At 47.9% G+C, this 16075-nt stretch overlaps 1 protein-coding gene and 1 long non-coding RNA gene across 7 annotated transcripts in view; one reads left to right on the top strand and one right to left on the bottom strand.

Moving 5' to 3' along the window:
* Positions 1–16075, top strand: part of Pxylp1 (2-phosphoxylose phosphatase 1) — a 68104-nt gene that overhangs the window by 47605 nt on the left and 4424 nt on the right. For all 5 annotated transcript variants that reach the window (XM_036192665.1, XM_036192664.1, XM_036192668.1 and 2 more), the window contains 3 exons: positions 4668–4826; positions 5587–5713; positions 14342–14481. In XM_036192665.1, the coding sequence (XP_036048558.1) occupies positions 4668–4826; positions 5587–5713; positions 14342–14481 (426 nt within the window). The remainder of the gene's footprint in view (positions 1–4667; positions 4827–5586; positions 5714–14341; positions 14482–16075) is intronic.
* LOC118587060 lies at positions 11477–15936 on the bottom strand. 2 transcript variants are annotated; one of them, XR_004945425.1, is made up of 4 exons: positions 15011–15936; positions 14749–14838; positions 12449–12554; positions 11477–12273 (listed from the first exon to the last, which is right to left on the bottom strand). It is a non-coding gene; the product is annotated as an uncharacterized LOC118587060 (long non-coding RNA). The 2 variants fall into 2 exon arrangements; XR_004945424.1 differs by having other exon boundaries at positions 14749–15936.

Raw genomic sequence — 16075 nt, 5'->3', positions numbered from 1 at the left:
TGAACTAGGGAATGGCCAACTCTAAAAGTTTTTTATTGTTGTTTTAATAAAGCTTGTAAACATGTCCATGTATGTTAAGATCTAGTAATGTTTGTTTTTATGCGTATAGAAATCATGTAATTTGTGACTTCTATAAATCTATGTTAAACTAATTTAGATATTTATAGGAAAACAAATAAAATGCTTGTCCACATTCATTCCCTCCATTCCCCAGATGAAAGCACATTGCGACACATCTCCTGAGATATTGCTGGGCTCTCACATAGGAACAAATGCCTGAATACTCCGTGTGATGGTTAATCTTGTCAACTTGATAGAATTTAAGGTCACCATGGGATCAAATCTCAGGACATGTCTGCGAGGGGCTACTATCTAGACTAGGTTAATTGAGTTGTAAAGGCCCACTCTAAATGTAGGTGGTACCTAATTCCATGGTCTGGGATCCTGGCAGAATAAAAGCCAGAGAGGATGACAGGTACAAGTATGTATTGTCCTCTGTTTCCGGACTGTGGATGCAGTGTGGCCAGCTGGCCCCCTGCTCTGGCCACCACACCTTCTCTGCCATGATGGGATGTATCTCCTTTGACTGTAAGCCAAAATAGATTATTCCTTACATAAGTTGTTTCTTTCAGATGTTACGCTATAGCCATGAAATACGTAACTAATACTGAAGATTGGTGCTGAGATGTGGGGTCATTGCTGGGATAAACCTGACCCTGTGGCCTTTGGAGCTGCTTTGTGGAAGAGTTTGGGTTGGAAAAGTCCTTGAATACCATAAGGGTTCTTAATGTGCTGTTCTGGTGAGCGCTACAGACCGGATGCCGAGTGGTGGCTTGGCTCATGAGGTTTCAGAGGGGAACAAAGATTCTGTGAGAAACCGGCTTAGGGGCTGTCTTTGGGGGTGGTGTGTCTTAGTTACAGTTTCTGTTGCTGCAAAGAGACTCCGTGACCACAGCAACTCTTATAGAGGAAAACATTTAATTGGCGCTGGCTTACAGCTTCAGACGTTTCATCTATTATCATCACGGCAAGGAAGCATGGTGGCATGCAGGCGGACATGGTTCTGGAAAAGGAGCTGGGAGTTCTACATCTAGATCCCCAGGCAGCAGGAAATGACAGTGAACCACTGGCCAGACTTGAGCTTCTGAGACCTCAAAGCCCACCCATCTGCCCCCAGTGACACTTCCTCCAACAAGGCCACACTTCCCGACAGTGCCAGTCCTTATGAGTTTATGGGGCCATTTTAATTCTAATCACCACAGGGTTCATTCATATTATATTCTGGCAAAGAATCTGGCTGCATTCTGCCGTGTCCTGAGAACTCTGGTAGAACTGAATTTAAAAGTAACTTGTTTGACAGAAGAAATTTCAAGATGGGGTAGGTTATGTCAAGGTTACTGCATATTGCTTTTGTCCAGGTCTCTGGTAAGGAAGCAGCAAGTGGAGGGGAGAGAAATTGAAGTGCATGCCGTCTGGCAGGGGAGGGAGGGAGTTGAAAGTTGTAGATGACACAGGTGGTGAGAAGCTACTATACTTGTTAAGGGGATTATCATCTATGAAGAGTGACCTCTTACTGTGACTGGGACAGCAGGGGAGGTGTCCTGAGGGCAAGGCTCCATCTTGTGCAAAGGCAGATTCATTTGAAAGGAGAGAACTTACACTGAGAAGATGCTGAAGGGGTTCCCTGCTTCTCAAGATCCTGCCTAGGAAAATGTTTCCTCGGGACCAATGCACAGAGGCTAATGCAACTGTAGTCCAGTGGAGCCAGGCTCCTGAGCTGGCAGTGGAACTTTGCTGTGCTGTTGTATACTGTAATATGTAACTTTTTCTTTTATAGGTGCACACAGCTGAGATATTGCCTTGAGATCCACGTGCTACTTGACTTTGAACTAACAAATGCTCAAACAGTGTTGGAACTATTGAAGATTACGGGGACTTTGGAAGTTGGACTGAATGTAATTTGCATTCTGAGATGGCAGTGGGTCTATAGGGATAAGGCATGAGAGGTTTAGACTTAGTAAAGAGGATGTGTTTGGGTGTCAGGTTGACTAGGGGTAGAGTTGTAAGGGTTAATCTTGGTTGTCCCTTTGGAATTTAGAATCACCATGGAAACAAATTTTGGGGGATGTTTCTGAGGGAACATATCTAAATTATGTTAATTGGGGTGGGAAGAGCCACCCTAAATGTGGGTAGTACCTTTCTGTGGGCTGAGGTCCTGAACCAAATAAAAAGGAGAAAGCTAGGTGAGGACATGCATGGCTCTCTGCTTCCTGACACTTAATTTGGAATGTGAACTCTTTCCTCCTGACCTCTCTCCTCATCATGTCTTCCATGATAGACTGATTCTCTTTAAACTGTGAGCCAAAATAATCCATTCTTGATGCTAGTTCATTTATAGGCTATTTGTTTGTTTCTTTTCTTTTCTATCTATCTATCTATCTATCTTTCTCTTTTTTTCTCTCTCTCTGTTTCTTTCTCTCTCTCTCTTTCTTGTTATGGGATGTTCTATATGTTACATGTGTTGCTCTGATTGGTTAATAAATAAAACACTGATTGGCCAGTAGCCAGGCAGGAAGTATAGGCAGGACAAGCAGAAAAGAGAATTTGGGGAAGTGGAAGGCTGAGGCAGAGAGACACTGCCAGCTGCTGCCATGACAAGGAAGATGTAAGGTACCGGTAAGCCACGAGCCACATGGCAAAGTATAGATTAATAGAAATGGGTTAATTTAAGATAGAAGAAATAGATAACAAGAAGCCTGCCACAGCCATACAGTTTCTAAGTAATATAAGTCTATGTGTAATTATTTTATAAGTGGGCTACGGGACTGCTGTGGCTTGGTGGGACCTGGAGAGGAAACTCTAGCCTCTCTCTCTCTCTCTCTCTCTCTCTCTCTCTCTCTCTCTCTCTCTCTCTTTCTCTCTCTCTCTCTTTCTCTCCCCCCCCCCATAAAGGAGATTGTATTATTGCCTGGTAACTTGGTTCATCAACTTCCTTTGATTTATCTTTGATTCCTTTGCGTTCTTTTAATTCAGATAGAATAGTTACTCTCTGCATATAATATTCTCTTCGTCCAATGATGAATTTTTAGATTGTTCTCTGGTTTTGTTGCTAGCGGCACTGAGGTGAATCTCTTTGGCCATCTTTGAGTATGGGGACAGATGCTTTCAGAACAGATTCCAAGGAATAGCATGGGGTCAAAGTCACTCTTTCTGGAAGGTTCCATTTTCCACCCTCATCTCCAGTGTGTGGAAGGGTCACCCCCTTGCTGATATTGGTGTTACTATTGAAGTGTGATTTTCCAGCCTGGGGAAATGTATCTCATCAGTGGTTTTCTTTTGTATTCATGTTTTGCTGGCTGTTGGTTTTTGCACTTAGCCTGTTTGTATCCTTCACTGAACCTTTGGCTGTAGTGCCCTTCTGTACTTGGGACATCAGGCACTTGTCTGTTATGTATGTTGCAAATGTTTTTCTATAAGTGTATTCATTGTCTTTATCTTTGTTAGTAACATATGTTTGGCAAGGGAAAATTTTAGACGTTTATGCAGAAGAAATTAGAGAATTTAAGCTGATGTATGGTTTCAGCTATTGTTTGGGTATGTGTGTATATATATATATGTATATATATATATACATACATATATATATATATATATATATATATATATATATATATATATATATATATGTAAGTATGCTTTTATTATTTTTGTGGTGGTTGGTAAGCCTCTTAGAAGTCAACTAGACTTGCAGGCTCACTTTCTTACAAGCATGCCCTCCACTAATAGATGCTGAAAATATGGCTGCTGCTGTGAAACTGTGGAACTGCAGAAACATTGCCCCATCACGGAAGGGCTGGGAACTACTGAGACAAGCTGTCCGTGGAAAGACAGACAGATGGCTGGGTAGCCTCAACCTGCCATTCAAAGAACGGGGAGAGCCTCTCTAGCCCACAAGGAAAAGGATTATGGTTCCCCTGTCATCACCTTCACTGCTTCTGGCCATATGTCCACCCTGCCAAGGGACAGGAGTGCTGTCAGCTCAGCCAGTCAATCTCCCATGGGGCTTAGGGCTCACTGATTGAAAGATGAATGCCAGGAAGACAAACCATTGCATATTACATGACCTGCGCTTGGTGGGGAGAGCCAGCCCAGGCAGACAAATGAGAACGAGTTTATTCACTGCACATGTGTGCCGTAGGCTCAGGCTCTCCTCTGTGAAGTAATCTCATGAGGACTAGTGAGCAGATTGCTGAGATAGGGCTCTAGGGACCACAGAGTGTGATCGGATGATATTAATCGAGGTGTCACACACACACACACACACACACACACACACACACACACACACCTTAACAGGCGCCAGTGGACAATGATTTTCCCCCTTGATACAGTTACAGGGGCTGAAAGCTTATTGAGAAGAGGGGCTGTGTCTTCAAGCACTTTTAGTTCCGGGAACTTGAGAAAGGGGCGTAAGTTCTTCTCGCCTACACTGAGGGAGGTCTGTTATTCAGGAAGTCCCAGGTGCACTTCTGGAGCGGGACGCTGGCTTCTTGTTCCACTAAGGTCAGCCCCAACTGAAGGAGAGGATGCTCGCAGTGGCATTCAGCCCTCCTTGGGCCACGGCAGCTGACATAGCATCCGCTTTATCTGGTCTTCTTTCCTTGCAGTCCACCTGATCCCAGTGTCCACGACCAAGAATGGAGGAAGCAGCAAGAGTCGGAAGAGGATCATGCCTGATCCAGTGACAGAGCCCCCCACAGTAGACCCTGTTTATGAAGCTCTTCTGTACTGCAACATTCCGAGTGTGGCCGAGCGCAGCATGGAAGGTAGACCTGCTGTGGAAGCCTGGGACTCTGTACCCAAGTAGACGTCCTAGGGACTAAGTTCTCTAAGCAGCATCATGCAGTTACAAGAAGCTGGCCAGCTTAGGCTGAAATCCTGCAGCAGCCACTATGCCATGCCCAGGGATGGGCTCCTAGGTTTTAGCGTACTCTACTGAATTGTGGAGGTGACTGGTCTCTGGTGAGGTGTGGGCAAGGCAGACGGGTTGAAGCTGGCCTGTCCCCTTAGTGGCTCAGCTTCTCAGTGTAAATCCACAATGTACTCGGTATGTCCACAGGCCCTAGGGTTGCTCTAAAGGAGTGTGAAATAGTGTCCCCATCAAGTTTCACTTCAAGTGTATCAAACAGTGGTGTGGGATACACGTAGTTGTGTCTTGCTGTGTTTCCTGAGGATTGAGAGCAGAAGTCTGTTGCTAGGAATTTTGAGGGCCTCCCCCAGTCTCTGCGTATGAGGCATCAGTCGTCAGTCATGTGCACATGTCACCAGCCTTCAGCCAGTTACTTTGGGGGCTCTGGGGCATGTCAAGCCCTCTCATGAACCTCTCCCATCGTTAGGGGTTTATAGCGTCACCTGTCCACCCAGCACAGTAATCCTTCCTCCAGTTCAGGCCCCTCAGAAGCAGTTCTGCCATTTCTGGGTTACCTTAGATACCAGCTCCTCAGCCTCTCAGCCTGGGCATGAGCCACCCCTTGCTAAAACACTGTTGTGTGTTGTGTGGTGACGGAAGATGTGTCTCCCTCACAGGTCATGCTGCGCATCATTATAAGCTGGTCTCAGTTCACGTGTTCATTCGCCACGGGGACAGGTACCCACTGTATGCCATTCCCAAAACCAAGCGACCAGAAATTGACTGCACTCTAGTGGCTAGCAGGTAAATCGCACTTTTGATAAGAGTTCCGTTCATGCACTCTGCTGTGTTCTGTAGAGCGGAGCATTATGGGAGGGAGGAGTGAGCTATTCTTTGGTGAGTTCAAACAGTTCAAAGTAGTCAGCATCTTGCATGGCATGCTGTTGTGTGAGTCCTTTGGGAGACAGGACAAACCTCTGTTCAACCCAGATAGGACACTGAGGACAGATTTAAAAAAAAAAAAAAAAAGACTCCACCCAAATCCAGCTTTGTGAGCCAGTGATTTTGTTGGGGTCATCCAGAGGGTCATGGGTGATTCAAAGGCAGCTGCCTCACTGGAAAGCCCACCCACCCCAGCACGGGTGGTGACTCAGAAGCTTCATTCCTGTAGCCTCTGGTACAACATGCAGATGGCGCCGGCACGCACACTTTCTTCCCCTCACCCCAGTGGTTATTTACTGCCGTTAGAACCTCAGGATGGGGGCCTTGTGAGTCATGTAACTTTCTGAGCTGCCCAGTCTTAAATGTGTATGTCTTTTAAGTTTCATTGGGCTTCCTGACTCTTCTGAGCCTCCCTCCTCCCTGCAGGAGGGAGTGTCTGAATTGGGAGAAGAGAGCAGAGACAGGCCCAGAGCAGAGAGGGCACCTCAGGCAACTCAGAAAGTACACTGAGCCCACCTCGGCCTCTTCTCTTCATCAGTTTAGGAAAGATAAGATGTGGTGAGCACTGGGTTAGGAGTCATCCCTCCCAGAACTGTTTCATGGAGGCAGCAGGCAAGTCCCTCAGTCTCCTGGAGCTCAGCCTCCCACCTCTGAAATGGAAACAGTGAAGAGGGGGTGCTCGCAGCTGCGAAGGCAGTGGATGTAAGATAGTATTTCAGCCTTTTAATTTTTCACAGCATTAGAGACAGCACTGTCTTAGTTGAAAGCCCTTAGGATGAAAAATAATTGAACAGAGAATGGAAATTGCGTGTATGGAAATTAGCACAGTTAGCAATAAATGATGGCTTGGCCATAGCCAGTGTGTCTGGGGGCACATGGCATCTATCCTTACTGAGTGAGATCAGGACACCTAGGGAAGCACCCAGTGGGGAAGAGACTATTTTGATGGAATGGTCCTGGGGTGCCAGCCTGCCTAGGCAGGACCAGTCCGGCGGCACCATGGATTGCCTCCTGCAGCCAGGGCTGTTCTCTGAAGACACGGATCTGGGTTTCAGATAACTCTAGATGTCCCGTCTCTTTATGGGCTGGAGTTTGGGGGATAAGGAGTATTTAGGCCATGGGGTTTTGTGCATTCTTTTCTCTCAAGCTAGAGACGGCAGTGCTGAAGTCTGGGGACCCGTGCCCTCTCTGCTGCGTTGAGTAATCCAGGTGTGCCTAGGGTCTCCTGTTAGGGACACTGGCTCGCCCCTTCCAGACTGAGCCCTCACTCAGCCTGGTGTTTAGACCTTCCATGAAGATTCTCTGCCCCCCAGCACCTTACTTCTGGTAGCACCTACGCCCTTCATGGCTTGTGCTGGCTGAGCCTCCCCACTGTACTTACCCCTCCCTGTTGATCCATCCCACCTCCACAGTGTCTTTAAGAGGTTCCCTTGTGGTGGGTTGAAAGAAAATGGCCCCCAAAGAGAGTGGTACTAATCGGAGGTGTGGCTTTGTTGGAGGAAGTGTGTCACTGTAGAGGCGGGTTTTAAGGTCTCATAGGTGCTCAAGCCACGCCCAGTATCTCAGTTCACTTTCTGTTGCCTGCTAATCAGGATGTAGGATTCTTAGCTCCAGCCCTACATCTGTCTGCATGCCACCATGTCCCACCATGATGATAATGGACCAAACCTCTGAAACAGTAAGCCAGCACCTCAATTAAATGTGTTCATCTATAAGAGTTACCATGGTCATGGTGTCTCTTCACAGCAATAAAACCCTAAGACATCCCTCTTCCAGGAAGCAGCCCCCCATCCTATGTGTGAAACACTGGCGTGGTTCTCTGGCTGTATGGGGAACTGACAATGCCCAGCTCTCACTGCAGAATGTTGGGGGCATATAGGAGAGGTGTCAGAACAGGCACGGGAAGTGGAGTTTAAAAGCCATCCCCGCTTGCTTAGGGCTGGGCAGTGATAGAGGTTACTTGTTCATGCCACACTTTAACCCTGCGGACTGCAGAGCAAGGAAGACAGCTCAGAGGAATCCCTCCTTCCCAGCAGGTACGGAAGGGTGGTGTTGTGTTTACAGCTGGCACAGCTCTGCTCTCATGTACTAGCTGGATGTCAGCCCTTTGAACAGCCTGGGGACCGGTGGGCCACTGGGTCTCTGTGCTAGGTGGGTTCAGCATAGCCTAGGGGCTTTGTGGACATGCTTCAGCTCAGACCCATTTAGTCTTGCTAGAAAGTCACTATGGGGTCACTATGGCTGTCCCCAAAGAAGGGGCCTGTTGTCAGCGCCCCCTGGGGGCACCCTGCAGCTTGTCTTCCTAAGAGGGTTTGGCTCTGCCTGCTCCCAAATCACCGAGCCCAGCCCACAGCCTGTCAGATGACAGCTTTTGGACTTGGTAGGTGCAGAATAAATTCATAACCTCTGTGGGGGATCACAGGACACATTGCCAGTTGTGTGTTCCTGTCACCACTTTTTTGGTGATAGGTTTGAGCCTTGACAGTTGTATCCCTTTGCAACCTCTTTGACATTGGGCAGATCACTTTCCCACTCCATCCTGGAACAAGGGACAGTCCTGCCTCCCTTTATCAACCTTACATGTCTAAATCAAGCCCCGCCCAGTGGCCTAGTCCACACAGAAGCTCCATCCATGGTGACATGGCATTACCTCCAGCAGCCTAGAGGCCCCCTGGGCCTAGGCTCTTTCCCTCTGTGGGGTCATCTCCAGAGCTTTTCAGTGCCCGGGAGCTGCCGCCGTGGCAGCCTCACTGCTGCTTCTCGGGGTGTTCATTTGCTGTCTGCAGGAGCCATCCTAAGTCCTTTGTGGAAGAGATACAGTGCACGTTTAACTAGAGCGGCCTCCTCCTCCCTCTGGCCTCCCTCCATCCCAGTTACCTCTAGTACAGCAGTCTAGCCACAGCAAGTGGAAAACTCCGTTCACGTAATTGCAGCGTGTTGTGGAAGCTGCTCTGTCTTCTCACTGGGCCTGTAATCCCTCACCGTGCCTGGCTTAGAAATGAAGCCTTGTTGTGACTGTTGTTTGCACAGGAAAGAGCGCCACAGAGGCAGGGCTTCGGTCTGTCTGTGGCTCCCAGCACCTCCCTCAGATAAAAGGAGTCACTACTCTACTTAACATGGTTTAATTAAGCCCATCTTTAAACACAGTAAGAGTTGGCTCATCACTGCAAACATGTACTTAGAGGAGGTGTGGGCAGGCGTGCAGTGTGTGGACCTGCTCTGGGCCCCCAGCAGTGTGGACTGCCCTCCCAGCTGCTGCTTTGGCTGATAAATTAGTAATTTGGTTGTTTCCCAGAAGGTACCCATTACTCTGGTCCATAGAGGATGTCTGGTCCAGTGGTTGGAGCTCAATGTGCCCATGGGAAGTCTCTTGCCTCAGGTGCCTGTGCACAGTGCTGTGCCCCATAATCTTTGTAGTGGAAGCTTCCTCTCTCCATGAGTGCTGTGTGCTGTGTTATGAGAGGTCTGTGTGAACCCTCCTAGTATTTAGTTAGTCAGCATTAAAGGTATTAATCATGTGAGTGCCGTGTTTTTAGATGCCCTTTTTGCATTTGTAAAGATGGACATATTTTTCTACTACTATCTTTCTGGAAGAAAGATAGTTCTTTCAAGCATTTACATGACAATTTTTGGATTTATGCTCCTTTCCTGGGCCAGGTTACATGGTAGCACACCAGCAGACATATAAATGTAGTGGAGGAGTCAGTCCTGTGAAGATCTGAGGAGAGAATGTTCTAGATGGAGGGACCAGAAAGTGCAAAGGGCCTGCAGCTTCAAGAGCTGGGAGTGCGTGAGTAACCCTGGGGCCGGTGTGACTGGCCTGGAGAAGTAACAGAGTGAGTGAGCATCTGAGGCATCACAGCAGGCGATGTGTGATGATGAGGGCACATCCTGCCCTCGGGGAGCCACTTACATCTGGGACCCAGGTCTCATCTGGTGCTGGGTCAGTCCTCAGCAAGTGGAAGCTAGCACAGGTGACCATTTTAGCAGAGAGAAGGGAAGAAGACGGAAGAAAAACTGGAAGGGAAGAGGCTTTGGTTGAGCAACTCGACTCAGCTTAGGGTGGTGTCTTAGGGTTTTAGTGCTGTTACGAGACACCATGACCACAGCAGCTCTTCGTCAGGAAAACAGTTCATTGGGGCTGGTGTACAGTTCAGAGGTTTAGTCTATTATCATCATGGCGTGCATGGCAGCACACAGGCAGACATGGTGCTGGAGAAGGAGCCAAGAGTTCTACATCTGGATCAGCAGGCAGCAGGAAGAGAGAGTGAGCCACTAGGCCTGGCTTGAGCTTCTGAAACCTCAAAGCCCTCCTCCAGTGACTCATTTCCTCCAACAAGCCACACCTACTCCAACAAGCCACACCTACTCCAGCAAGCCACACCCACTCCAGCAAGCCACACCCACTCCAGCAAGCCACACCCACTCCAGCAAGGCCACACCTCCTACTAGACCCACTCCTCTGGGTCTGTGGGGGCCATTTTCATTCAGACTGCCCTTGAGTGGACTGCTTCCAGCTTACTTTCCATGCTTGGGCACACTGCTGCCCGACTGTCTCTCTCTCCAGGAGATGCTTCCACAGACAGCCTTATGGCCATTTCCCATTGGCTCAGTCGTCACCTCTGTAAGTTCTGCTTAGAACACTTAAAATGGCAGAGTGTTCCTCCTCTCCAGTCTCCTCTCCTACCTTCTTTTGCCGTAGCCTCTGTTATTCCCGTTCAGTGTGTGTGTGTGTGTGTGTGTCCTTGGCTCTCTCTCTCTCTCTCTCACACACACACACACACACACACACACACACACACACACGGTGTTTCTTGTGTGATTGTGATGTGTTTCCCCAGGCTGAAATGGAAGCTCCCTCCCTGAGTCAGGGATTCCTCTTGTCCTTGTCCATTTCTGTTACCACCCAAGTACCAAGGACAAGGACAAGGATTTGTTATTAAGTGAGAACTTGACAGGGAATGACGTCAGAGCTGGAGGGGTGACCATGGAGAAGGTTAGGTGGGATGAGAAAGAGGAGGCACATCGCTGATGGTGCTGTCCTTCCCCGGAGCCAGGGGCGCCGGAGAGAAGTTATGGCCCTGGCACCTGCACTGCCTCTGAGCTTCCTCCAGATGCACAGGAGAATTTCTGCTGGGCGGAGCTGCCTGGTTTGGGCTTGGAGCATTGGCATGCTGGTTTATTTGAGCGTCTTTAGCACGTGGGCAACAGACGAGACTAGCATGGGCTCAGGCTTAACCTGTGGCCTGAGGAAAACAGACAGTTGGTCATATCAAGTTACACAGAAAGATCCAGAAAAGTGCCCTGAAGAAAGTACATTGGGCTTATCTTTTTATAAGCTTGTTCTGTTGACATTGGAAACCATCCATTCCTTAGTAGGCTTACGTTTTTAGATGTGGTATGAATTCCTTCTGGTTCCCAGCCAGGTGAGCGTTTCAAATGATGCTGTCTAGTAGTAGCGTTGGTGTCTTGGCTCAGGTAACCATCCCCACAGAACCCAGATCACAGCTGAAACAATCTGTTTTCTCTTGTGTGTGACTGACCACAGTATTCTGCCTTGAGCATTGTAGGACAAGTATACTTGAACGGTGCATATAAAAATGTATGTAAGAAAAGAGTAAGAACTTGAAGTAATATTTTTTATTGTCTCAGTTGTCAGCACGGAAGCAGCTTCCCAAGGAAACCACCGTCATATGAGTTATGCTGAGGAGAAATACATCCTCGGGTAGTCAGGACAAGTCCAGGCATTGTAACAGAGAGACTCAAAGATGCCTCGCCCTAAACAGCTACCTCTTCCTTATGTGAAGTTAGACTCGTGACACCTGGCCATTCAGGGGGAGGTTCCGCCTAGGTTGTTGCTTCCTCCGCTCTCTAGAGATGTCTCCACAGCTGACCCGGGGTACTGCTGTGTCTAATCAGCTGCCAGAGGAAAGAACCGAGCAGGAAGGTGCTGAAACCTGGGAGTGGGTGCTGAACAAGTTACCAAGAAGAAATAGTAGAATTTGATATGTAACTATAGCCTCACCTCACACCAGCCTTTGTTTTTAATATTCCCGTATTTTAATATTTTAATAACTGCTGTGGTGACATAATATCCATTATTCTGGGTTAAGGAAGATGTGGACGTGGTGTTTTTACAATACATCTAAGAACGAAACATATCACAATTGAATTCATTCCCACGTTTTTGGAGCATCTACCAGATAAACTCCAGGCTACAGGGATGGAGCTAGGGCTTAAGCATGCAGGCCTGAGCAGTGGGATTCAGGTCAGCTACCTAGTTCTCCTGTTATGAAAAAGATACAGCCATTAGTTATCCATCCTATAAATGTAAAATTTTTCCACAAATCTTCATTTTTCTTTCCCGTGAATAAAGTTGTGACTGGGCCAGCGTGTGTGACATTAGGGTGCAATTTCCAATGCTGCAACATAGAAAAAAAAAAGAAGAATTTGTAATGAATACCATTAGATAGCACAGCATCATTAAACAGTCAGATGCCCCGGGAACCTGGAACATCTCAGCAAACACATTCAGTAGTGAAAATCCATTTCTAAAATTGGCAGCCAAGTATTTTCAGAGCCTCAGAAGTCACCAACCTGAAATAATGGCCCAGGACAGGAGACTTGAGTCACGTTGATGGATAGCCTTTGTTGATGGGAATTCATGTTGACAGCCGTGTTGTGGGTCTGGACATTTTATTTCCTAGTTTATAAACATTTATGTGCTCAGCCTCAGGCAGACTAAAATATGCTCTGTTTTATGAGACACAATTCCCTGCAGCTCTCCCGGGGCTTTGTTAGACTCTACTGCATGTCTAGATTAGCAAACTCGAATTTTAAAACATTGTTTTTAAAAGATGGTTTTTTTTCTCCACCTTTCTGCTTTTGAATGACGTAAATCCATTTTGGCATCCGTTTTTAAAATATTTCCAAAGTTAATTGGGCTTTCAGACAGTGGGGTTTGCCGTGAGAACAGTTTATCTGCTGCCTTCATGCCAATCTGCATGCAGTTTTCTTGCCAACGGCCCTGTCTGTCCACATCTGTGCAGCTGGAAAATGTAGACACACTCGTGGGCCGTTTTACTATTGAGAGAAAAGGTGTGTGTATTCACAGGTCATTAAGTTATACAGAGAAAAGGTGTGCTACTTATAGATCCTATCATTATCTAGGGAAATTGTCGACTACTGATGGGATATATAAAGTGTGCTTGTCTTGGGGTTGGGGATTTAGCTCAGTGGTAGAGCGCTTGCACAAGGCTCTGGGTTCGGTCCTCAGCTCTGGAAAAAAAAGAAAAGTGTGTGCTTGTCTTTACCATATATACTCTGCGACAGAAACAGATACTCTCAGATCTCATCAACTTGTCTAGGCATTGATTACCACCTAGCATTCAATGAGATATTTTTCATGCAAAATGCATAGTGATCGGTAAAGGGCTATAGAGATAAGCATTGTTTATCTTGTTGAGTTAATGGTTTTCTAAGAGAGATTTTTCCAGAGGTTAGAAACAGTGAAGATTAGGATCATCTCCCATGCGGATATATAAGAGGGGCAGAGATGGGAAAGAAGGAGTGTGTTGTTTGCTGGGGGAAAAGGAAGACAGTCAGCTCTGTGTGGCCAGAACACCACGTCAGAAGGAAGGGGGTCTCTGTGAGGGGGCCCAAGGTGAAGGGACCAGCTGTGCACAGCCCTTCCCAGAAGGTGGCAACGTGAAAAGGCAGTGACAGGTGAGAGTTGACGCCTTTGATGCTGGTCCCTCTGGCTGTGGAGAAAGCAAGGGGAGAGGAGGGCCAGGTAAACTGAGGAAGGCCAGGTAAACTGAGGAAGGCCAATAAGGGTCCCACAGCCATCCAGGCAAGGCCATCTAAGGTCAGAACCCAAGAAGTGGCTGTGTGAGGATGGAGAAAAGATAAAGAAACAGTAGATGGGGAATCTACAAGACTGGGCACATGTCAGGGTAAGAAAGGAAGAAACCAGGGCCACTTCCTGCTCCCACGTGACCCAGAACAATGGGATGTGGGGCATGCTGGTAGAGGGCAACGCCGAATCCCAGGGAGTTTTATTCAGCAGAGCTTGGGGACTCAAGCTGACTTCCATTGTGTCGATAGGTACCCATGGTCAAGTCAGAATGAAATTGTAACCTTTAGAAAAAAGTGTTTTTTCCTTTATTTTTATTTATTTTGGGTATTCTACGTGTGTGTATGCCTGTGCACCATAGAGCCCAGAAGAGGTCATTGGATCCCCTGGGACTAAAGTCACAGATGATTGTGAGCTGCACATAGGTGCTGGGAATCAAACCCAGATCCTCTGGAAGACCACTATGAACCTTAACCACTGAACTGTCTGACTCTGAAACTGGAACTTTAAAATTATTGAGCCCTGGAACCCGTTCCTGTAGGCAGCGGAGGCCACGACACACACAGGGTTATACGTGTTGAGGTTGGACCACTTCGGAGTGTTCTAACCACTGCTTCTCTGTGTTGTCCCTTTAGGAAACCCTACCACCCTAAACTGGAAGCTTTCGTCAGTCACATGTCAAAAGGATCCAGTGCCTCCTTTGAAAGCCCCTTAAATTCCCTGCCTCTTTACCCTAACCATGCTCTGTGTGAGATGGGAGAGCTCACGCAGACAGGTAAGGCAACCACCTGGTCACTGTCTCCCCCCGCCCCCCGTTAGTGAACATTAGGAGAGGATAAGCAACGTGTGGTGGGACACAGAGAGGACATGGGTATTATCAGTTAGCTGTGTGGGGGCCTGGCAATACCCAGATCGATAGAAGTCGTGAGCAGGTGGGAAGCTTTTCCAGGGCTGGTAGTCCTGGGCCCTCAGTGCTCAGAGCCCATGGACTGGTGTGGCAAACAGCTGTTTTTATCCCAAAGCCTTAAAACTAAGAACTTACTGCGGTGGGCTTAATGGCTTGGAGTCCCAGCACTTGGCGGGCGCTGTAGTCCTCCGCTTCCAGTAGCAGCAGCAGCAGCAGCCAGAGCAGCTGCAAATGCCTTCCAGTGTTAGAACCCACAGAGCACTTGGGGTACTCCCGCCCTACAGTGACAGCATTCCAGCCCTCATGCCTAGGGTGTCTGAAACCCTAGGCCCTTAAGCTTTGGCGGCTCCCTGAAACTTCCCGTCAGCCTCCGCCCACAGTTCCCACCCTCTCTCACCTGCTCTCTGTTCCTCGGCTGTTGTCCTTCGGCTGCCACAGCCTTGGCCACTGCTACTGCCCCTCCTCAACCAATGAAGTCAAAGAAAGTAGACGTGGGAAGACTGTTCAGAGGCATTTGCTTGGGCCTGATGTTGCAGCATAAAGGGGCCGCCCCAGCTGACTAGAGAATCAAGCTGAACAGCCAGCAAAGGGGTATGGCAAACATGTTTGCACTAATTCTAGCCCACCCTCCCCCAAAACACACAAATGAAGGACTATTTGCACCTGTCACAGGCCTTCTCCTGGGCCACCGGGAAAAGCCCTCCATCCTGAGAATATGGCTGCGGGGTTGGTTAGAGTTCAGAAGGCTGCTTTCCAAGGCTGGAGCAGACTGTCCTCAGCTGTGTTTGTAGTGGTCCTCTGAGGCTGCTGGAGTGTCTTCAGGGCGACTGTAAAGTGTCCAAAGCAGCCAGGCTGCCATGAGGGCCATCTGGCCAGGAAGGGTGCTTGGCTGGCAGTGCCCTGCTCAAGGCTGCCAGGCACAGAGGAAGAGCCTGTAAGACAGACTGTTTCTGAGAGCATTAAAAGAATATTTAGAACAAACTTAATCAAGACTTAACAGAAACTCAACACAGCACTAAACAATTTTAATAGCATTTGATGGCATTGAACATCGCACAGTAGTGCTTGAACTCCTGCCTCAGTGCCCGAGGGAGAGGTTGGTCCTCTGATCTAACTCATATGGACCAGCACCTCAAGGAATTCAGAGTCCCTAAGGTATCTAATGAAACATCTGCTTTCTTAAAATTAAAATTAACTTTACAGGCTAGATGGCTGTCATGGTAAGCTGGGTCCACTGCCAAGCCTGGTGGCTTGCATTCAGTCCCTGGGTCCCCCATGGAAGGAGAGGACCAGCTCCTGCAAGCTGTCTTCTGACCTCCATGTGCACACTGTGGTTGGTGCATGTGCGCACACATGTGCACACAAAATAAGGAAGTAAACTTTCTTGCTACAGAAGCATCCATGTTCATGAGTATAAATTATAAAAGACTATAAATCAGAAGAAAGTACCACAGTCCTACCT

The sequence above is a fragment of the Onychomys torridus genome, chromosome 7, assembly GCF_903995425.1.
Source record: "Onychomys torridus chromosome 7, mOncTor1.1, whole genome shotgun sequence".
Taxonomy (NCBI): Eukaryota; Metazoa; Chordata; class Mammalia; order Rodentia; family Cricetidae; genus Onychomys; species Onychomys torridus.
Note: the sequence above shows the minus strand (reverse complement) of the source record. Positions and strands in the feature narration are given on the sequence as shown.